The sequence below is a fragment of the Leptonotus elevatus genome, chromosome 1 (assembly GCF_054856555.1).
Source record: "Leptonotus elevatus isolate MCC_2025b chromosome 1, RoL_Lele_1.0, whole genome shotgun sequence".
NCBI classification, from domain to species: Eukaryota; Metazoa; Chordata; class Actinopteri; order Syngnathiformes; family Syngnathidae; genus Leptonotus; species Leptonotus elevatus.
Window position 1 is genome coordinate 22,221,020 of NC_141239.1, and position 25,320 is coordinate 22,246,339.

Consider the following 25,320-nt stretch of genomic DNA (forward strand, 5'->3'; position numbering starts at 1 on the left):
TGACTTTTCAAAATGTAGACATTTATCTTAGAAAATATACAATCCTTTTCAATTTCTAACAAAATGTTCAGAAATCTCCAAAGGTAATCAGTACGTCTTAAAAAGTTACATGGAAACTTAAACATAGCTCTTTATCGTTTGATAGTTGAACAAAAACAAAAGGTTCAGAAGGTTCCCGGGGTCAGCAGCATCTCTGATAAAGTTAACTGACAATTTAAAGAAATAGTTCCCAGAGATTAAAATGTTTTTAGATTGACCTTTTATCGGCCGCCAGATAATAAAAAATAAAAAGAGGCCGATACCGATATCCGTCAAAATGCCCAATATCGGCGCAGATTATAGGTCTATCCCTAATCTATTCATTAAGAATTCTATGTTAGAACACTTGTCGGGCAAAAAAAGAAAGTGGTCGGACGTGTAATTTGAATTCACGGACGTTTGGTGTTCCACAGGGTTCAATTCCGGGGCCTTTGCTGTTTTCATTATATCTGCTGCCCCTGGGTTCCACGTATCCTAATGGGCTACTTTTTTTTTTTTACACACGCCATATGTGCCATGTCGTTGTGTTCATGAACATTTCTAGGATCCACCATGAAAAATGGGGTACGTTCACCGCCGCTCGCAGCTTTGATTATATTCAAAATGCTGCTGATTTTGTGCCTTTGAATAGAGAAAGAAGCACCGGTCACACATAGATTGTAACCCGCACAGCACCCATTTATTAGTATTAGTATTGAAGAAGCACGAGCAGCCTCAAAGTCAGTTGAAAGTCAAAGATAGCATTTCATACAGTACAGTACTTCTTGCATAATTTGCCTTGACACAAAGCAGCCAGCAGTACATGAATGTAATCAGTAGTGAAGTAACACACAAGTACTTTTTTCATACCTTGGTACCTTGAGTATTTATTTTTTTCTGACATTTAGCTACACCCTACGGAAAACCAGATATTTTGCACTTTCTATTCTTCGCTTTTGAAAAAAAAAGCTTGTTATTGACGTCAAGGTGTAAAAAAAAAGAAGAAGACGTAAATAGAAAGAGGTCAAATCAAGCTGAGCTGAGATGTTGATTGATGATTGAGAGCTTGGAGACTCATAAAGGGAAAAAATCAACAGCTGCGACATGGAGCAATGTGGACCAGCGAGTATTGACGACAATGGCAACAGATTCTGACAAGAATCTATTCCCCATCCATGAAGTTATGAGACATATTTCAAGATGTCGGCTCGAAGAAGTATTTGTGTCAAATGCTTTGACGCTTGTGTCCTAAAAACAACAAGCTGAAAAAAACGACATGTTTCAAAGTATAATGGATTTCAGTCTTGAACTTTAGTAGTCTAAGAGTCTTTTTTTTTTTTTTTTGTATGTTTCTATACAGTATGTACTTCTCAAGCTGCTAGCCAGTGCTAATTTCGTCAACAACAATTTTTTCGGCATATATCGTCACACATTTTTTTGTAGACGAACGACGAAAACTAAAATAGAAGCCATTCATGAAGATAATGATGATAACTAAATTGACTGACAATTAGTCTGTATAAAAGTTATAAAAGTTAATATGTATGCTAAATTGTCAATTTCGCCGACTAAATTTGCTTATTATTTTCGCCGACTAAAATGGGATTAAAACTATAATACAATCAGATGACTAAAACTGTAATGAACTATTTTACTGCCAAATGAGTGCCAGGCAAACAGAATATTGGGTTCTTTAGTAATCACCTTTTGAAAATAGGTAATTTGAGTGACATCAAGCTATAATGGAAAAAATAAGGAGAAAATAAGCTTTTTGTGAAAATATACATTTTCTGCACAATAGTGACTTTGACGCTGATAATTTTCGTTTAGTGACGCTCTGTGAATTCGATTTAATGTGACAAACGCTTTGATCATTCACGACATCCTTGAAAACGTATTTCCTAACATCCGCCATGTTGTCATGCCATGTCATTTGTTCCATGGGATCCCATTGAAAAGAGATGCAATGCTGCCATCTGGTGGCCGTAGTTAGTGGGTGTTTTTAATTTCTTCAGCTCATTCATGAAACCAAAGCTGCCCAAGATGGTGTGCTGCCCACAGAAAACAAAAACAAAAATGGGATTTCCATTCACGTTAATGAACGTTGATGGCAGGAAAATCGTTTATTTTAGTCAAAAGACTATAAAACTAAATTAAAATTTCTTATAAAAATTAACACTGCTGCTAGCAAGAGTTTAGCTCATTCACTTCCAGCCAATTTCACTCCCGGCTGTTTTACCGGGTTTTGACTGAATATTGTGTTCTATTGCTATAAAAACATGGAACCTACCAAAAGAAAGATTAGAGTCTCTTCTTTCATCAGGAAAAATATATATTTTTCTATCTGTTTCCGTTTTGCACAATTAGCATTGGAATGTTTAATTATTTAATTCATTATTCACAAAACACTGGGGAAAAGAGCTTGTTGCAACATGGCCCTGGTTGATCTCTTATACTCTGCTGCCACCTGCTGGCCATTTTTTCTAATAACTACCATTGCTTTAAGCGATCTCTTCAGGTCAGAGGCTACATCAAAGTCTTCTGTATGCTCTAACATACTTTTATTTATTTATTTTTTATGTATAAATAAGTTTTTAGGACACTGGCAACATTTAAAATAGAATGTTTTATGCGTTTTTGGGAGCAAATGAGTTCATGTAGCCTCACATCACCACCTTCCGAAGCCACGCCCTTCACAAATATGCGCGCCACATGCAGCTGTTTGTTCACTGTACACTATATAAAAGCTGACGTTAGCTAAAGCTGCTACGTTGGTAGCATAAAGTTGCTAAACATGAAATGTTACCAGTTTGCTGTTGTATTTTTTATTTGATATTTGATACTTCAACTGCACGAACACGCAGCTTAGTTTTAAAATGCACCTTCTTCAAATACTATTAAGTGCTTTTGACTGTTCAATAATGGGGGATTTCGTCTTTGTGCTCGGAGTTTTTCACTCTGGAGCCAAAGTCATATTCATGAAATCACCGCATAGCTTGCCACTACGATAGTCATTTGTTCCATGCTAGTAAACATAGTAACATAACATCATCACAGCGCTTCAATATAGAACGGACTGTGTAAAAATAAGTCAGTTAGCGTGATACACAAGTTTTGTCCCCCGGTGTGAGCGTAGCATCTCGTCCCAGAGACCGCTAGCGACAAGGTTTTAAATCAGCCCCGGTGTAAGGAGAAGAGACGCCATTGACTACATAATGATATAGGTCGTGCGCTGTGAATTCCGGCAAAGTCGGCGATTTGATTAACTTGGTAAAAACAGCAGGCAACAGAAGGTAAGGGGCTGTTTTCAAACTAGTGATCTCCAACTAAAATAAATATCGCGCTCTAAGAGTCCCGACTAAATGTAAATAAACTTCGACTGACAGGCGAATTTCGGTTGAAGTAATAGATTCCATGGCTCTATGGGCAATAATAACTTTTAATTTGTAAAATAGCAGTCGCTAAGTCACTAAGTCGCTTTGGGTCACATCCACTTCGATTCAACAATCAATTCCTTCCGCCGTCCGTCATAGGGCAGTCACGTCACGTCGGTGCAAGTGGTCAATACGCGTATGCTGATCTGACATACCGGATTTCAATAATTTGCTTAAGAAAACGATCAGCTCACTGTGACACACAGGACCTCCTGTTTTTGTTTCTCTTCTAATTACTTGATGTAAAAAAAATATAAAAAAAAGTCTCCAAGGGAGGAGGTCGATGAAAAAGACAGTGACAGACAGCAGCGACCCACCGGAAATATCCCAAGATGACCACGGCCACTATGAGCGATCCCAGCGAGACGGAGTAGCCCACGGTGTAGATGAGGTACAAGCGGTGAAAGACATCCTGTTGGAAGAACGCCATTGGTTAGAACAAGAGAAACACTTAATGAGACTGCAGTCAAGTCAAGGGCAAAAGTGCAATCCAAACACAAATGAGGCAAGTGGCATGAGGATAGTAAGTTCCAATATCGGTTTCTGTCATTGTGAATGAGACACTGAACTTCACGGTGGATTCTCACACAATGATGATATTGATGATGTTGCGAGCGCTATGCTGCGGAGGTATTCAAACAGGAATGATGTGATTGGGGTTAATTATGCACAGCCGAGAGACCTTCGTAACAGCATATGCGTATGTGTAGTGGTGCCTTGAGAAAACGACCTTCATCTACCTTGACCAAGCTCTCATTTGTTTTTTAATGAGAAAAATAGGGCACTTTAATATTATACTTGATTAAAAGGTTAAATTACACCATTTTGTCACATTTTCTCCAAATGCGCATTGTGCTGCTCATTCTGGTGGTTAAAGATTATACTGTATGCTTGTGAGTATTTTGTGTACCAACAGAGCCATATAGATGCTAATTGTTAGCTTGTGTGCTATAGTGGTTCAATTGTATGTAAGCATTAAGCTAGCAGAGGACATGTAGTTGCAATACCCTTTGTTTTATGTTTAATTTAATAGTGATGCTAATTGTTAGCTCGTGTGCTATAGTGTTTTAATTGTATGTTAGCATTAAGCTAGCAGAGGCTATGTAGTTGCAATATCCTTTGTTTTATGTTTAATTTAATAGTGATGCTAATTGTTAGCTTGTGTGCTATAGTGTTTTAATTGTATGTTAGCATTAAGCTAGCAGAGGCTATGTAGTTGCAATACCCTTGGTTTTATGTTTAATTTAATAGTGATGCTAATTGTTAGCTTGTGTGCTATAGTGTTTTAATTGTATGTCAGCATTAAGCTAGCAGAGGCTATGTAGTTGCAATACCCTTTGTTTTATGTTTAATTTAATAGTGATGCTAATTGTTAGCTTGTGTGCTATAGTGTTTTAATTGTATGTTAGCATTAAGCTAGCAGAGGCTATGTAGTTGCAATACCCTTTGTTTTATGTTTAATTTAATAGTGATGCTAATTGTTAGCTTCTGTGCTATAGTGTTTTAATTGTATGTTAGCATTAGGCTAGCATAGCCTATGTGAATGTATTAACCTTTGTTTAATTTCTTAGTAACCTTTAGAGTGGCAATAAACAGCTTGAAGACTTTTTGGGGAAGAATATTATAGAATATTTACTAATGTTAATGGATGGATCTGCTAAAATGCTGCTTGTTTTGAAGCAACTTAAGTTACTTACTATACAGCGCCTGCATCTCATGTTTGTGCTCACAGGTGAAGCAAGATCAGATTGGCGGCTTGAATTTCGAAGGACTCTTGAATGACTAGAAAAATGGTTGACACTAAAGTGCAAGCGAGTTCAATATTCGCCATGCACATGCCAATTTAATGGCAGCTTTAAAATTTGATGCGACCTGACCAAAACACCTTTTTCTTCTAATCTCCTCTTGCTCCCAAAACAGTAATATCAAGTTCAACGACCTCTGATAATACTATGATATTGCTTTTGTGATGTTGACATTCGTGGTGGCGTTTCAAGAGAAAATGATCTCCGGAGAAAAAAACATTTGCTAAACATTTGAATATCCATTCATTTTTAGAGAACTTGTCCTGATTAGGGTCACGGTTGAGCTGGAGCTTGCCCTAGCCGAGTTTGGGTGAGAGGCAGGGTGCATCCGGTACTGGTCGCCAATCAGCCATGGGACACAGAAGTCAAACAGCTATTTTCATTCATGGGTCATTTCAAGTCTTCAATTAACCCAAGAAGCTTGTCTTTTGGAATACGGGAGGAAGTTGCAACAAATCCACATCTCTTAACAGATAGGCGTTGGTAGCCTATTTTGGTCAATTGAAACCTAGCACCCTTAAAATTGAAGTTGTTAGGTATATGTTAGCTGAGTTTTTTTTTTTTTTGTATCGAGGAAAAGGTGGAAAGAGACAGCTGTCCAGTTTGAATGGGAGGAGCTAGCTGTTATGTCCTCTCCTGTGCGTATGTTCATTTTTTAAAGCCGAAGTGTTACTGACAAGCTAACTGATCGAATGCCCTTGATCAAAAAGTGTCATGCTTTTCATTCTTCCTCCGACTCTAAAATTGCGCCTGGCTGGCGCTGTTAACATTTGAACATGAACACACAAATAACATTCTGTCTACCAGCTCAGTAGTACAGCGACAAAATACGGCCACTCGTGATAAGCTACTTTCACCCCAATCCTTCCATTTGTGGTCAATTTCAAGGAAGAAAAAAAAAAAACCAAGCCAGTCTTTGCCGCCTCTATCTCGTCAAACTACGCTGACGGATTGAATTACATTCCCAAACTTCAATAATCGTATCCCTTTGAAGCTTGGCGAAAATGAATTTGCGAGATTACACCCCCGCCGCGCTCCCCGCTCTGATGTTAGCATGAAAGTTAAACAATAAATAAATAGATAAGCATAACCTGAAGTCCAAATTGTTGTCTGTCATACAAATAGGCGCAACGCCGACTGTGAGCCGGCGCTGTAAAACCCATCATCCGCGTTGTCTGCATGGCGCTACATCGGCAGGATGAAAGAAGCCCTTCTATAAAAACAACTGCACATCAGCAAACCCCTGCTGCGGACTGCAAATCAAACAACTGCATAAAACATTGACCACTCAAGTCGACTCTATTTTAGCCACAACCATTGTGTCTCTCGCATCAGCAGACATGCCGCTAATTTCCTCATCATCCTTTACTCCAGCAAGCCATTCGAGAAATGGACGCATACAGGTCATGTTAAGTTCATGGTAATGGTTAATTATTTCTCAGTTTTGTTTCATTTATACATTTTTGTCGTTAGTTGCGAGGGCTGTCTGCTGATCAACACAATCTCTCGTCCATCAACAAGGTCTGCCTTCTGGCGTCCCTTCGGTGTCGCTGACTCGAAGCCATCCATCATTGATGGTCAACCTCGCCCGTCATCCTAACAGAGATTTTTCCACACTATTACAAGTCATCCATCTTTGCTATATCTTTATTGACCACTCTCATTTGTTTACGTACACTGCAAAAAAAATATTTTTAAGAAAGTCAAAAAACACACACAAAAGCATGTTTCTGGGAGGAAAAAAAAAAGTTTTGCCCGACAAGAAAAATAATCTTGAAAAATAATTTCTCAAATTAAGGAAAAATAGCTAACTTTTGCTAAATAAGACATTAGAGCTAATATTAACTAATTCACTGCCATTGACGTCAAAATTCATTTGAACTATTTCTATTAGTTTAACATTTTTTTCCACTTTTGTTAACAAGAGTATGAAAACCTCGATTATTTTTTTTAACGTTTAGAGCAGAGTGAAGTCATGCAATTAATTACGATTTAAAAAATGTAATTGCCTGACGCCCCTGATTTGTAAAAATATTTTCTCTAAGAAAAATAAATAAAATTATTAAAAACAATTTTTTTTATTTGTAATCTTTTTATTTTTTTAGAAACGATTATTAAAAATTAGGGGCGTCAGGCGATTACAATTTTTAATCGTAATTAATCGCATGACTTCACTCGTTAACTCACGATTAATCACACATTTTATATCTGTTCTAATACAATAAAACATTCTAGCTTTTCATACTCGTTAACAAAAGTGGGAAAAATGTTAAACGAATAGAAATTGTTCAAATTAATTTTTTACGTCTATAGCCGTCAATGGCAGTGAATGAGTTAAGAAAAAAAATATTCATAACAAGCTCAAATCATGGTTTGCGTGGAACGACCAGCAGAAGAACAATACTTTTTTTTCCTTCCTTATTTTAATAGGAAAACCAATTACCCAACTTCTCAATTGAGAAATTATAGAATAAATTGCCAATTAAAGTTTGAACACAGCTGTTTTTGTTTTCAAACACATTTCACATTATTGACCCATTGCCTCTCTGCTTGCCATCAGATCACGGTAATGGTTAATTATTTCTCAGTTTTGTTTCAGTTACACATTTTTGACCTTAGTTGTGAGGGCTTTTTATTTTTATTTTTTTTTACTCAGTATGGTCTGTTTTAAGGATGTATGTCCTAATGTAACTGCTATTTGCTATGTAAAATTCCCAAATTGTTAATAATCAAATTAAGAAAAAAACATATTTATTAAAGGTGCATTGTGCCGTTAAAAAAGGTCATATTAAAGCTTTTCCTACATCATGCATGCTCCAACAATGCCCAGATGAGTACGAAGAGTTCTGACTGTTTTACTCTGACTGCACCTATCAGCTTTTATCTTCCCTTTATAGTAGAATGTGCGGACCCTCACACTCCACAGTTTCTTTGGGGAGGGGAGGGCCGGACTTTTTCTGACCTCATTTGAAGTCATGTCTTCATTTGTCAACTGTGGCTGACGCTTTAAAATTGTGCACGTACTCGCACGCGCACCATGAACGAGCCTGACACAGATGCTGCATTTACGCTTTGGGCCAGAGGGGGCAGTCGCGAGTAAAAGAGTGACAAACTCCACAAAGATCATTTAATGAAAATAAACTACTATTTTAAGTAAACTTTTCTTACATAACATCATTTTTTGCTTGTAATAAGAACATTTTACTAAAGTGTTTCTAAATTTAAGACCTGTTACTGTTTTGAAGGGGCTCAATTTATATACGAGTATTAAGAATTCTTTCTTACCCCATTGGCAGATTTTGTTGTTGCTTAAATTAAGAAAATGTCTAAATTTGAGGACATTTTCACCTATTTTTAGTTGTTTGTTTTTTTGCAGTGTACTTCAAATAATCATCATTCCCCTCGTGTCCAGTGATGTCTCCACTTTTGTAAATGGTCCTCCACATGCTCGTTGCTCTCACTTCAGATCACATTCATCATCCGAAAAAACACATCTAGTCTAACACCATTCACGTGTCAGCCTATCCATCGACACTGCAAACAGGAAGGGGCTCAGACCTGACCCCGATGGAATCCCATTTATTCTCATTGACATTGTCAGAACAATGAAATTCAGTTAACAACATTGACAAACAGTCCGAGAGTCATAAAACAAAAATAAAAACAACAACAACGGCCAACAGAACGGGAAGTCTGCCGTGTTGCCAAAAACTCTACCCTGATAGCTCAGATGAAAAAAAAATAAATAAATACCTGCAAGGTAAAAGTAAACAGTATGTATTTGGGCGTTGGGAAGGGGGGGCCTCAGCAAACTCGAAGAGACTCGAATACTTTACAGCCCAAATGTCGACTCGAAACTCTTGTGTCCCATCTCCCTGAAGCTCTCATGCATGCCCTGCAATTAGCGTGCTACTCTCACATTCTTCTCTCCCACTCCAGACTTCCTCAAGAAGTAGCACAGCTCCTTCCTGGATATTCTCTCATAGGCTTTAGCGGGAAAAGATGTGTCAAACCCAGATCCGGCCCACCACATCATTTTGCGTGGCCCCGATGTGCGTCTATTTCATTTTTCTTGCTCAAATCTGGTCCAAAATTGTGAATTTTTCTCACTTCTAATAAAGTTGACAGATTGCAAGCATTTTTTTTTAGCAACCCAATTTCTTGAAATGAATAATTGAAGGTTCCGTTGACTTTTGATGTAAAATACATTATGGTTCTGGTAATCGATGGATGGATGGATGGTTTCACAGTTTGTTTGAAAGACACTTGAGCTGCTTCTGCACCATTTTCCAACACAGCACAAAGTCAATAATTTCCTCTTTATATCCTGTTTATATTCACTTTTAGGATGACTTTATAACACTGGTCCAGAGACGACAGATGGAAATGAACTGCGGCGCATAAACAGTCATGTTTATTCATGTATTTTGTCTCTGTTCAATAAGCAAAACAAGGCAAATATTCTTCAAGCGCACACTGTTGTGCTGTCACAATGACTTGTCTTGTACTGCTTGACAGAATGCTCATGACTACGCTAACGACGATATGCACAAACAGTATGCGTATATGTCTTGGGGACAATTTACGCTACACATTGGAACAGCACTACAAAATGGAAAAACTCATTATATAGGGCCCGGTATTGTGTATAGGAAGTCAGGAAATAATTCCTGCAAGCTCAAGAAAAATGTCAAAGGTTGCAGTACGGTGCGAGCCTTACCTTCTCTTGGCTCTGGTTGTAATGATAAAGGAATTTTGCACATTCACTGTAATTGGCCCACGTCTTGTTATTGGCTGTGGAGATCTCCCACGTCCCGTTGCTGCCGCATCGGCGGTACGTTCGTCCTACGCACAAGTATACAAAAATTGATAAGCTTTTTTTTCTTATTATATTGTGATAGGAAATGTTTTATGTATTACTGTAATAAACACTACAATATTTCAAGAGCTGTCAAGTGAGGTGTGTGCGCACGAAGCTGTACGCACACATATTGTATAGAGGTCGTGGGGGGAGCGGGGGCTGTGGGCCGGTGGGGTGCCTGGCGGGCCTGCCGTGCCGTGTTCTGCTGCGTTGGGCTTGGGGCGCGGGCCATGTTGGGGTGGGGGGCGCTCCTAGGTCCTGGGTTTGCTCTCCGGCCGGTGGCCCTTGCGGGGCCCGGGGGTTGTGCCTTGGCGCTGCCGTGGCCTGGGGGTCCCTGGGGGGTTGTGCTTGCTCTGTCCTGGCCTGGGTCGACGGCTCCCCTCTTTGGTGGAGTTTTTCATGCATGCCAGATCCACCACACCAGCATCTATCGAAATTCAAACACAATCTGCTTCTTCCTCTGGCCGTTGAATCGGTGGAGGCTGATGTCCGTGGATCTCACTTCATCTATCCTTCCTTCTTTTTTCAGTCTTTCCTTTGGTCTCTTGAGGTCTCCCTAATTTGTTGGAATTTAGATGTTTCTGGGGTTGGTGAAAGATTCTGGTTGGTAACCCGGTGGGTAGTAGGTGATGTCTGGTCGGTGCTGGATTTCACTTTCCTTTCTTTGATCCTTCCTCGGGTCTCCTGACAACCTCATGACTAGCTGGATTCTGAAGTATTCGGTTTAGGTGAACGGTATGGGATTTTTAATAGGTTTTAGGTGAATTAATGAGTACACACTCACGCGCACGCACACACACACCCGCACATGCACATTCCAAAAAAAAAAAAATGTATGGAGGAGACTAATTGGACAATTTGAGCATTTCCTCCCTTGCAATCAAAGTAAGCAAAGGTCCAATTATCAGATTTTACTGAAAGCTTGTCTTGTGATATGGTGTGTGTTATAAATGTTTTTTCCCCCCCTCCTCTCCAGTTGGCTCGGAGAACAGTTGGGGCTGACCGTCATCAATGTTAAAACTGCCCAACGTTAACAATAACAAATCTGTGTGTGTGGTCAACACCAGCCACAGACTCTTTGTGATTGTGATGTGAAATGGAAGGATTTAGAACAATTGGGTAGCGACCTGAAGCTTGCGCTGTTGCTGAGTTTTTCCTCATCGTGTGGTGGGTCTTTCACATGTTGATTTTTTTACAAATCAGGATGCGTGTACTCCACTTCACACGGCAGCGTCTTGTCCCACTTATAACCAACATTAAATCGCTGCCTCGTGATCACAAACATGCAGCTTTTCATTTGGAACAGGGCATTCAAAATAACCTGAACCACATGTTGCTTCACCTTGTTTAACTCATTTGCTCCCAAAAATGTATAATTACGTTTTATTTTAAATGTTTTAAGTGTCCCAAAGACGTATTTATATGTTTTAAAATTATTATTATTATTTTTAATGCTAAAGCATACAGAAGGCTTTGATGCAGCCTCACAACTGCAAAAACTGGTTGAAGAAATGGTAGTTATTACACAAACGGCCAGCAAGTGGCAGCTCAACTCAAAAGAGATCAACCAGGGCCATGTTGAAATAAAGCTTTATAAATTTACTCACAATTCTAAATAGATTTGTGAATAATGATAAAACTTAGCTATATTCTAATGCTAATTACTGCAAAACAGGAAGACATACAAATATACTTTTTTTCCTGATGAAAGAAGAGATTCTAATCTTTCTTTTGGTAAATTCCATGTTTTTATAGCAATAGAACACAATATTCTGTGGGCCTTGCAAAATCAGTCAGAATCTAGTAAAACAGCCGGGAGCGAAGGGGATTGCTTCAGTGTAAATGGCTGGGACTGAATGAGTTAAAGACAAAGTATCAAAGATCAAGTTACAGTCTGGAGTCTTCCATTAGGCTTTTATTTATTTATTTTTTAAATAATAAGACCTAAAGACTATGGTCCACAGTTTTAAAATTAGCACTTGTCAACTATGAAAATGTCTGGAATTTCTGCTTTATATCAGAATAGCAATCCTAATTGATCCTAATGATTACCACTAGTTGTACGCGTGCTCTTTCTTTTTTACGCAAACAAATCACCACATGAAATGTTCACACTTTGCAATATTGTTGCAATGGCTGAAACTTTATTATTTTACTCTGGAAGAGGACGTTTGTTAACTCATTCACTCAAAGCCATTTTCACTGAAGCAGCCCCCGTCGCTCCGGTTAATTTGACTGGATTTTGACTTATTTTGCAAGGCCCACAGAATATTGTGTTCTATTGCTATAAAAACATGGCACCTAACAAAAGAAAGATTAGAGTCTATTCCTATCAATTAGCAATTAGCATTAGAATAATTCTAAGTTGAAAACATTGGGGAAAAGAGTTTGTTGATCTCTTATACTTTGCTGCCACCTGCTGGCCGTTTTTTGTAATAACTACCATTGCTTAAAGCGATCTCTTCATGTCAGAAGCTGTATCAAAGCCTTAAAAACAAAAAATAAATATAAATATGTTTTTGGGAATGAAGGACAAAGTATTAAAAACTTATTGAATGAGTTAAGTACAGTTCGGTTGTATTTAACATTTAAGTACAATACATTTGCACTTAATCGTTTAGAACTGTTTGATTTCAAACATTTATTTAGGTAAGATTTGTATGTCACCTTGATGTGAAATAAATTTTAATAAAATCATTAGTCTTGGGGTTAGAGTATATTCCAGGTCAGGTTCAGGATCATGGTAGAGTGTAAATTTCAGGAATTGCTGATTTTAAATGACAGCCAGCAATGTGAACCATTACACGACCAATGAAACCATTTACACAACTATAAATATGGTGTGCCATATTCTATTCTTACTTGAGTTGATACCTTTGGGTTTGGGGCTTATTGTGCAACAAACACACAGGATTTTGTTTTGAAAACATCTGCGGCATGTTGAAGAAAATCAACTTGTGGCTGCTATTGGCTTACCTCTATGGTTGAAGTCGTAGATGTACTCCGGACATGAAGTGGACACGAGCTTTCCCGAAGTCCCTTCGGGCCAACACACAATGCCATCCCATTCTGGTAAGCAGTTACCATCTACGGAGACAAAAGCAGGGAAATATAGCATCACGTATTATATAGCTTTCTACAAAAGCAGCAGTGTGAACTCATGTGAAAAAAAAAAAATGGGGCACATGAATGTGCTTTACATAGTATGTAAATGAGCGGGCATTTATGGCACTGGGGGTCAAGCAGAGAGCACATATTGTTGTCCACTTTCCGTCCATTAAGATGCAATTAAGACTTACAATAATGGCATTCTAAGCATGCTGAGTGCTTGCAACAGACAGATCTTCATTGTAAATAGTGTGACACAGGCTGGCAACCTATCCATGGTGCGCCCGCTTTTCGGCCAAAGTCAACTGGCATAGGCTCCAGCTAACCCTAATGGGCAAGGGCCGTTTTTCTATACAACACAAGCTGCATGGGGATGTACAATTACTGTGGAAATCTCACAAATTAATCTTGAAAATCCAAGTATAATTGAGGCCCATCATATTTGTGCTGGATTTTTATTTTATTTTTTAAACAAAGAAATTCTCGAGTAAGCGAGTTATACTGCCAATGGAATGAAAGCGTGAACAACGGGTGCGGGGAGTCTCCTTACAAAAAGAAAAATACACGTAAAAAAAAATCTATATTAAAAAAACACTGACAAAATAAATCTGAGAATAGGCAAATCGACAAAAAATGAAACGATAAATATTTTTATTTGGGTTTTAAAAGGGAAAAATATTATTTGCAGTTTATTATTTTCAAAATCAATGAATATATATGGAATAAATAACAAATAAACATTTCAATTAAAATAAAATTTCCATATATTTATTTCTCCCCCCAAAAATAAAATGTTTTTTTTTACTTCTAAAATGAATTTAAAACAACTATTCACAATAAAGTTAAGATAATATAAATACATACCAAATTTTTATGTGAGTATACATTTTAGAATTAGATTTTTTTTTAATTTGAATTGATTAGTAATTATTGACCAGAAAAAATACTGCATATGTTTGAAAATATTTTTTATTTGTAAAATACTTTTTACAACCAATAAACCTACCCACAAAAGAAATAAATAAATAAATACATTAATTAATTAATAATAATAATAATAATAATAATGTATTCAAATTTTCATTGTGCTATAATTCCAAATTTCTTTAAATTAATTTTTAATTATTATGAATTTTAAAATAATTACGAACAACTATTCACAATAAATAAAATAATAATAAAACTAGACTTTACACCGATCTGATCGACAAGATCGGCATCTGACTATATTTTGCATTTTATTAGTTTTTTTAAAAATAGATACATTGCTCCATCTGCTGATTAAATCCTTGATCAATTATAGTTTTTTTTTTTATAAAACTCCGTGAAAAGTATAAATGAAACACAATATATTTTACAAATGTTTTTACAGATGCTCAACAAAGGATTGCGGTTGTTGCTGAGACTTAAAAAAAAAAAAAAAAAAGGAGAAGAAGAAAAAAAAACCTATATACTACCAGAGGCCCATAAGATGATTGTCAGCATACTGGTGGACCACAGGCCTCTGATAACAACGTTCCCCCTCCACCGTCCACCCCACCCCAGATTCCTAGCGTACGGTTTGGCATTTACGTTGTGTCATTATTGGAAACATCTGCCTGACTTTGACCACTAATAACCAGCTTGGGATAAAACCAAAAGTATGCTTTCTCTGCAGTCCATCCATTAAGTTCCTGCAATCAAAGACTATAGGGGGGGGGGGGGGGGGGCATGCATTGACGACATGCTTTTTTTCCCCCCCTGACCAGACATCCTGAGCTATTACTATAGGACCACCTACGTACCAATAGGTCTAAATTAGATACACTGTACTGTGTTTATATATGTATGTAAGTGTACATAATATAGACATCATATGACTACAACGCAAACAAAGACCAGACTCAAAGGGAAGTGTGGTATTAGTGATGCAAATGGACCCGACACCCACGGCGTGATTTTAATTACGACCTGCAGATGTCAAAACAGCTGCTCCACGTTTTCCCCAATGATGTTATTCTATGCACAGACCACAAGCTCCAGCTATTTTTTATCCAAAGCGAGGTCTGGGGCATCAATCCCACATCCCTACACACTGTCTTCCCCCCACTTCCCCCCATGCCAGCCTCAGTGTGTTTCCCCTCAATGAGAAGCTTGTCTGGCAATTGGGTGTATTTTAAGTACAAATAACAAGAACATACTGAGTTGAGAAAGAAAGTTGATATAATGCAGAGAGTGTTTTTTTTTTTCTCTCTTACCAAATTTAGAACGACATTAAGGCAGTCTGGTGGAATTTATGTGCAGCTGACTTGCCTCACTGTTGTAGCGGCCATTTGAGTCAGCTTTAAAAATAAATACAATTTGTGTGATTATATGATAAATGTAAGATTTATTATACAAGTGTTTGTAAGAATCTTCTTAATGTACTGTTATATTTGTGTGTTTGTTTCTATAGTGGAACCATCTGCCTGACTTTGACTGCTAGCATGCTAGTGCGCTAGCAGGCCTATGTGGTTATGGTCATGTTCTCTATGAAAATTACAGTTTGTTATTTCCTGTAATTCCTTAATATTGTGTTTTAATTGAGCAACAATGATGTTTGAGTGCTGTTTGTCCTAGTGTAGAACCGCTAATGTAGCGAAATAAAATATTAAAGACAAGCTAATCTTGTGTGCAAAAACAGCTGTCTAGACATCTAAAGCGCCTCAGCGGGTGGTCAGCCAGGAAAAATACAGAAATATCCCCCCCCCCACACCTCCCCAAAATGATCCTTTGGGTGTTCCGCACATTCAAGGTCACACCACAAAGCAACAACAACACACCGCATAACTTTGGTCAAAGTTACTAAAAACAATCTAACATGTCCGACGCCTTGCCACCACTTCATGGTAAACACTTAACACGGATCATCGGGAAGCTTTCATTGGACTTCACCTCGTCACGCCTGTTGCTTCTCGGAATAGGTCAACTCAATTTCATGTTGCAGTGAGAAACTGGCTTCAAACGCTTGAGGGCACTATTGAATCCATCAAATGGAACTGAATTGCAAATATCTCAGTTCCATAGCCGCTATAGTTAACTGTGGAGCCCATCTTTGCTAACCAAGACTGCAGCACCCGCTAAAACATGTAACAGGTCTCTCAGATGAATTCAAGTGAGGAATCTTAATTAGATCCTGTCTTCCTTGGTTCTTGCAGTTTTGCTGCTTTTCTCACTTCAGTACTTTATTTTCGTTTGACAAAGGCAAATTAGCAGCATTTAGACAACCTTCTGATTATTGATTTTTAAGACTGAAGGCTGAAAGGGTGTGTTAATGCTACTTTGTAAGTCAGCAACAGGACTGGCCTGGTAGAAGTGCAACGCCGGAGACCCTTAATGGGGCCATTAAAAGGAAAAACCTTTAATCAAGCAGAAACGGGAACATGCACTACGTGTTTATCCATCCACATAAAGTCAACTGCATAGGGGACGTATGTTTCATTAATCAGGTAAAAAATTAATCACGGCTCCTTTAACTGGAAGACTGAAGCAAAAGAGGTCAGTGAACAGCGACCCATGGATCGGCATGTGAGTATCCTAATGGAAGGTAACTAAATGTGACCACTAAGAGCAGGCCGCACAATATTAACCACTAACATTAAACCCCCATCCGATGGATCTCCGAGAGATAACACAAAAATGTTTTTTTAGTCGAACAGTATACTGAGGCCTCTAAGTGTTTGCAGTAAACAAATCCTGTTGTTTTCTAAACAAACTTATCATTCCACAATATAGATCAATAATCAATCATGCCCAAAGATGAACATTAACATGAAGATTACAGTAGATGATTAGCAACAAAAACTAGGATGTGCTGGAATACTTCCTGTTTTGTTCTTCTTCTGTCAAATGTACACAGTTTCATACTAAATAAGCCGCCATCCCACGGTCGATAGTGGAATTACACCAAATATAAACGATCAGTCCAAACACGACAAATTAGTAGACTCATTGATGTGATGCATTGCATTTAGGGGTATCAAAATTAGTATTTTAATTTAAAGTTCCTTTAACGCCACTAATTTTTAACGTGCATTTAATGACTGCCCCTTACTTGGAAAGCCTGTACTGGGGAATTCCAGTCGCAACTCAGCAGACACGTCCACGTCAAAATTTAGCAGTAATACATTTGATACTAATGCATATATTTGTGGAGACTGGGGTCAAGTTGTATTTTACAATTAAAAAAATTTGCAGAATAAAAATAAATAAAGATAGCTTTTAATATGAAAAGAAAAATACACTGAGCTGTCACCAATATTTTACAAATGTAATTATGCCATCTAGTGGCAGAATAATGACCTCAACACAAATCAATATCATACTCGTTTGTTTTTTTAGAGTACAGTACATGTTTTTTATTTTAACTAAATGTTATGAATTATTATGAAATTACTGTATTAATGACAAAAATATGCAGCCATATTTCGATTAGTTTAACATTTTTTCCACACTTTTATGTTAAGAGTATGACATTTAGAAAAACAAAATTGTACATTTTAATGTACATTTAGAACAGAACATTTCCTATTGAAGTCATGCGATTAATTACGATAAATTTTTTTATCGCGTGACACTAGGGGTGCACCGATCACAATTTTCTGACCGATCTTTTAAAAAGTCTGACCTGCTAATCCCGATTTTTCCGATCTCAATTTTTTTCATAACAAGCAGCATACACACACCTTCAGAGTTCCAATCTCATTTGATTGGAAAACATTGAACAATATCTGTGAAATAATACAAACGGGTTGTTTTAACTGCAAATTAAGTAGTTCTCAGAAATAAAAATAAAAACCCTATTAGTCATCTCAGCAGAAGAGGACAGTGGCTGACTTTTTCAGACCTCTGAGGAGGGAGATGAGATCGGTGGAAAAGATCGGTTTATATTTAAGGGATCGTGCGATCACCGATCCCTCAAAACTAAGGAAACCGGGGCCGATCGATCGGTGCACCCCTACCTGACACCCCCAAAAATAATACTTTAAAATATACAAATAAACGAGGTAACAGTCCAAATGTGCTGCTCTAGTGTGACACGAAGCCTCGCAGTCACACTGACCCGTCAGAACGGATGAAGCGAGCTGTTGGTCAGATGAGCAACACACACACACATGCACATGCACATGCACACTCAAACGCACACTCTCATTGCAATGGCTCTTAAATCCACTTGGAGAGCAAACATGTGATTATCATAATAAGAGCCGTTTGGCGCCTGCAGTCATATTTTCACAATCTCATTCGAAATTGTTGGATATTGCTCAAACCCACCGTTGGGAAACACCACACCGGGAGGAAATAAACCTTTTGTGTCCATATCCTGGAAGCAAACACTTTTAATTGCATGTTTCATTTACAAGCGGCCAATCACTATGACCGCAATTCACTTGGAACAAAGCGGGCACATAATATCGGTTTGGCTTCCATAATCCGAAATATCCTTCCAGGCACTCAAGTGGACAGAAAACCACAACGCGGTTGGGTTTCTGCTGGATTTTGATGTTCCTCAGGCATCCATGAGTATACAAATAATCACCCCCTTGGCGCAAGGAAAGCAGAGGAAACACAAAAGCAGTTTACGCCTCATTGCTGCGTTGAGTTGCCAACCAAAAACATACAGATACTGTAGAGTATCTCACAAAACTCACATTTCTGCAGATCTTTAATTATATATTTCCATGGGAAAACACTGAAGGAAGGACACAATGAAAAGTAGTCGGTGTACAGCTTATATAACTTGTAAATTTATTGTTTCTTCAAAATGCAGCTCGTAATAGCTAAACCGCTGGCAACAAAAGTGAGTAAACCCCCTAGTGAGATTGTCCAAATTGTCCCAAAGATGGGCCTATGTTATAAGAAGACTGACAACGCTCTGAAACTGAGCTGCGGCGCAGTGGCCGAGACCATCCAGCGGTTTAACGGGACACGTTTCGCGCAGAACACGGCGCGCCATTGGTCGGCCAAAGAATTTGAGTGCACATGCTCAGAATCACATCCGGAGGTTGACTTTGGAAAATAGACGTATCAGTGGTTGACACATATTGGCACTTTGGGTTTAGCTAAGATGTACAATCACTACTTTGCATTCGGTCAAAGTGTCGTGTCTCATGAAAATGTCTTTTGAAATGTGAGGGGGTGCGCTCACTTGTTTTTGACATACTGCATACAAGTAAATGGTCCTTCATGTATATAGCACTTTACAAGGCCCTCAAAGCGCTTTACGTTCAACTACTCATTCACCGGCTGATGACGCAGCATCGGGTTCAGTATCTTGCTGAAGGATACTTCGACGTGGCCGCAATGGCATGAGATCGAACCCACAACCTCTGGGATGGGAGACGACCACTGAGCCACGCCTACTCCAATAAGCAAGTTTAGACCAGATGGCTTTACCGTTACGAGTTAAATGTATTTATTTTTACGTAGTATACGTATATTACTTGTTTTTATGTTACTTTATTATTTGTCATAGGAATATATATATAATCTTTCCATTTTACAATATTCTGCACTGAAAAGAGATGCTTGAATCTCATTGAACATCTCTTTGTCAATAAAATCTGACTGTCAGTCAGTCAGTCAGTCAGACTGACTGACTGAATGACAGTCAGAGTGACAGTCAGTCAGTCAGTCGAATATCTATCCATCCATCCATCTATCCATCCATCTATCTACAGTATCGACAGTAGACATATCTATCTATCATTCAAAGCGGGAAATCGGTGTGTTTGTATATCACTATATCCATCCATCCGTCCGTCTGTCCGTCCATACATCCATACATCCATCCTCTGCATTTACAGTATATATATATATATATATATATAGTAAGGTCATTTGACCTATTTACTCAGTAACTCCATAAAATTCGCTATACACAATATTTCCATCATTATAATGATTACAAAGCAAATACTTATCGTGTTCGTCAGCCATGTGTGTGTTGTTGTTGTTTTTAACTCTTTGACTGCCATAAACGTTATAAAACGTTTAGCATAAACCTAGGGAAGGGCGCCGAGGACGTTAAAAGACGTCCCCTATGTTTTTTTTTTTTTTTTTTCAAAAACGGGTGCAGGAAAGCCTTGGGCAGCTGTGCTGAAAGTATCAGGCAGATCTGATTAGTAAAAGACTCGTTTTGGCCCCTAGAGGGCAGCGATGACTCTCTTTGCACAAGGTTGGATGGGCCGCCCACCGTGGGCGTCAGTAGAAGACGTGAGGCGGAGCTAGAGTGTTGAGGAGACAATGGCTGGTTCAAGCCATTGTGGCTTGACCAAGCAACCGGTTGCAAGCAACTCACGCTTGAGCATTTTTTTCAAAGACGGAAAGCATCAATCAATACTAAAAAGCGCATTGATGTCGACGATGATGATGACTCCGAGCTTGACGCCAAAGTTGGAAGCCTTGACGCGACTCCTATGACACGTAGTAAGCCTCACCGGCTAAGCGCGGCTAGCGCGGCTAGCGCTGCTAAGGCCGGAAAACGCGCACAATAGCCGGCCGGGTACTTCTACACAATCGGACATTCGATCGGGCGATGGAGAGTTGGCATCGACCAATGCAGATTGATGATGATAATGATGATGACTCCGAGCTTGACGCCAAAGTTGAAAGCTTTGACGCGACTGTTTATGAACACGTAGTAAGCCTCACCGGCTAAGCGCGGCTACCGCTGCTAACGCCGGAGCTGCACAAGCGGACATTCGATCGGACAATGAAGAGTACCCCGAGTCCAATGCATATTCATCGGAGGAGCGGGTACAGTCTGATCACGGAGAAGACACTGTTTCTGGACTACGATGCCACCATGAATGGAGTGGATAAAATGGATCAGAACATCTACCACTCGGTATAGCAACCGAAGGACATGAGGAAGCCACAACGTAACATCACCGTAACGTAACCGTAGCATGATCCTGATATTAGACTTTATGGCAGCACACACTGCAGTATATACTTGCTATTCCCCGGAAAAAACGGCCTGCAAGAAAGTGGAGCTTTTGCAGGCGAAGAGGCAATCTGTTGTGCAAATGCTGTTGCGTCTCCTTGCACGCAGGAGAGTGTTACAAAAAGAAAAACTGTCGTTGAAACATCCACATATTTGTAAATAGCACCACAGTTGCACACATTTGTAAATAGTTTGCCAAATTGTTGTCAAATTGTTACACTGTTGAATGTAAATAAACGTATTTTGCTATCAAAAACACTTTTTCATTCTTGGTGGTAGTGTTTTATAGAAGTAAAGCACTATTTAGGTGTTTGTGGCATCATTCATGGACAAAAAGAAGTGTCAAATTCACTAGAATGCATGAAATAATATCGTTTCACTAAAAGCTTGATTTCTCCGTATTTTGGTCCAAAACAGGCGAAATTGGGTCAAACTAACCATTTTCTATTGTTGATTACTAAAGAACGGAATAAGGTAGAAACAAACTTTTTCTTCTGATGAAAGATGAGAGTTCAATCTTTCATTTGGTAGTATCCATAGTGTTTCCATAGTCCAAACAGAACATTTTCTGTGGACCTTGAAAGATCAGTCAAAATGCTTAAATCGGCTGGCACTGACGGCATCCCTTTTCTGAAAACGTCTGGCAGTCAAAGAGTTAAACATTTGACTCGAGCATTGTCAGGGTAAATGGTGTAAACGCTAAGTGGGATATTTCCCACTGCAGCATTAGTCCAATAAGAATTAACAATGGGGGAGAAAAACAAAAACTGAAATAAATTGCTATTTGGCAAAAAAAAAGTACAAATGTAGTCACTGATACTTCTTGGCAAAAAAAAAAAAGATAGCTTTTCTTTTTTCAAAAAACACATTCCATAGCTATCTGAAGCAAATACGCGATCAACTGCAGACGTTTTCACATTGTTGGTAGATATTAGCGTTTTAATCAAATAGTGAAGCGAGAAATCGACATTTAGCACATACAAAAGATTTTAGCGCGACCTCTTCCAATTACGTAATACGCTCTTGATTTGAAGCACCATACAGCCATCACCATACTGCGCAGTTAGACCATAAAACCATTTAGCTGTAACCCCCCCCCCCCCCGTCCCCAGCCCCAAAAAAACAACACATCTTTATGTCATTAGGCCCGGCGGGAGTCTGTGACAGAAATTTTTCAGAGTCAATGGAGCCACAGGAAATCACTCTCGTGGAAACGCAATCAACGGTAATGAAGTTGGATTGATTGCAAGCGTAATAATGGCCTGAAATTGAAAGGGTCCGCATTAAAGCACTTGTTTCTGTGGCAGGTGTTCTAATAAAACATGTTAAGGCCTTATCACATTCGTACAAATGGATGGACAGATAGAGACATGATGGATGGCTTTTCAAATGTATTCCTGACCTTCCCGGTGCTTATCAGAAGATTCCTTTTGATTTGATTGACCCGGGCAGCCTTGGGTCCTTTAAAAGTTACAATCATGACAGCTATTTTTATCCTTTGACAAGGCCTGTCATTTCTTCAATACATGACAGAATTGTGTTGGACAACATCAGATTTGTCAGTGACATCCAGCAAATGTAAACGTGTTCCAATAGGGAATATATTAGGGAAGCGACAGGAAGTGTACCTTTCACGCTCAAGCCAAATGTCAACAAACAAACACAGTGCAGCTCAGCCTCTAGCCAGCGGACGTCATGGCTAGCGATATGCTTTTGGCAGTAGTAGAAATGGGACATGCAGACGTGAATATCAGAACAAACAAACACCTTTTGTTCATTGCACCATAATTCACACTGTTGTACTTCATCATCATCATAAGGTTGCACTTTCAAAAAGAAAAGAAATTCAAACTGGATTCACTGCTAGCGGTTTGTGGCTTTAATGTTTCATCTGTTCACAAAAGATACGCTTTTTTTATGCAACCAACTCCCTGCCACCTGATTTTATTTATTTTTGAGCAAACAACAGACAAAACATTCTTTACTAAAAACCTGATAAAGTACAACTTTGCTTCAGGAGGATTATTTTAAGGCTTTGGCTTACCAGTGCCAGCGTTTTGCCTTAAATAGACACGAGGAGGGCGGCTTCGTTACTCACCGGGAAGCTTGCCTTGCCTCGACTTGACGAGGCCTTCGCACTTGCGCTTGGCTTTGAACAGCAGCGCTATCTGCTCCTCTTTGGTGAGTACATCATCTGCATGGGCCTGCCGGGAGGGGGAAAAAAACAAAACAAAAAGATGGTAAATTCAAGAACTACAAGCCAAAATTGGCACATCAGAGCTATAATGTAATCTGTAATTGTTTGCACGCAGTGTGATGAAAAATGCATTTTTATATTACGAAAAAGGATTTAAAATAAAATAAATTAATCAATAAATTAGGGGGGTCAAAATTGGTGTGTTAATTTTGAGTTAATTGAAAGTTCCTTTTTTTTTTTTTTTTAACACGCTCAATAGTCAAGTTGTAATTTTACAATTTTAAAAATGTGCTGAATTTCACAAGTTACTTCATGTTAAAGATTAGATAGCTCTTAATATGAAAAGAAAAATGCACTGAGCTGCCACCAACGTCTTACAAATGCTATTGCGACATCTAGTGGCAGAAAAATAACCTCAGCACAAATCAATATCACACTAGTTTATTTTATTGTACATTTAGAACAGATAGAATATTTGTGATTAATCGTGACTATTGAAGTCATGCGATTAATTATCATTAAAAATTTGAATATCCTTTTTATTTCTTTTCATTTTTTCTTTAAAGGGTTTTTTTTTTTTTTTTTTTTTTTACTTGTGAGGAATGACCGGCTTGGAAAATAGATGGATAAAATAGAATAATTGTCTGTTATTTTTAGCATAATTGCATGTTATTTTTAATTCAAAATGCCAATAAAATCCCCAATGTATGTACTTGTTTAAAATATTTTCCCCCACTTAATGTGTGTGTAGATTCTTGGTCATAAATCAAAGCAACTAGATTCTTCTTTTTAGTTCAATTTCTTGTATTTATTATTGTTATTCAAAAACATTCAAAAATGACATAAGCAATTATGCTATTAAGCTAACAATATGCAACTTGCTGAACTCATTCACTGCTGTAGATGTTTGTATATGTCAACTGAAATTCAACTTTGTACTGCTTTAAAAAAATATATATAATAATTTGAGAGCGAAAAGCCAACAGTTTGAAAGTCAGACAAATTTAGGAGTCGCACTGATGTTCAACTTGAGTGTTGCGCTTTTTTTTGGTGTGGATTGTTTGCGGTTTTACAAAAGCAAAAAAATGACAAAATATTAGCGGCAAAGTTCTGCTTGACATGCTTGACTGCTTTTTCTTTGCTATTTCTTCTTGCAATATTATTAAAAATCCTTTTCAGGCTTATTATTGAAGTAATTTTAACTCTAATACAGTGTCAAAGGGGCTATGACAAAAGCTAGTGAGCAGTAGCAGTTCAACAGATGTGCGCAGATGTGACTTGCTAGTCTTTGCCATGCCACTTGTTGCTTGGGGAGATTTCATGACACATGCACTATTGCTGTTTCCTTGGCAAGTTGGGGCAGAAATATAGCAGAAAATGATAGGGTGAGCTGGCAGGAAAATGTTAGCATTATGAAACGTGAATATATAGAGACATCAATTTGGCAATTCACTTTAAGAAATAACAAAGCCGTTTTCATTAGCGCACCATCTGCTGGATGCAAAATGTCCAAATAATAGTCTACAAATGTTTCTCACCTCACATGACCTACGGTATTTATAGTATAGTATAGTAAATAGTACCGCGAAGGGCGGCAGCGGGTTGGCCTGGATAAAAGGTCCAATTAAAGCAAATTTTGACCACGTGTCCAAAAAGTTGTATTTCAATTTTTACATTTCTATCTTCTCTTTCATCAATGAAACAACAACAACAACAAAAGTTTTAGTCTCGTGGTCATATCAACAGGTGGACGTAACCTTTAATCACACACGGCAGGGGACAAAAAACTCATTTTATTTCCGCAACCAGTTTGAGAGTGACGCGGCAGCTCCAAGTGCGGTTTTCTATCAGAGGAAACATGTCGTCTCTAATGGGGCTCGAGAAAAGCTCACCGTTTGCCTCTGGGATCTGTTTTTAGGCCAAGAACACGT

The 25,320-nt window shown here is 38.4% G+C and overlaps 1 protein-coding gene across 1 annotated transcript in view; it reads right to left on the reverse strand.

Annotated features, from left to right (window-relative positions):
* Window positions 1-25,320, reverse strand: part of pth1r (parathyroid hormone 1 receptor) — a 79,845-nt gene that overhangs the window by 15,289 nt on the left and 39,236 nt on the right. The window contains exons 2-5 of the mRNA XM_086090415.1: window positions 23,291-23,396; window positions 13,095-13,205; window positions 9,978-10,102; window positions 3,770-3,864 (exon numbers count right to left, since the gene is read on the reverse strand). Of these exons, the coding sequence (XP_085946541.1) occupies window positions 3,770-3,864; window positions 9,978-10,102; window positions 13,095-13,205; window positions 23,291-23,396 (437 nt within the window). The remainder of the gene's footprint in view (window positions 1-3,769; window positions 3,865-9,977; window positions 10,103-13,094; window positions 13,206-23,290; window positions 23,397-25,320) is intronic.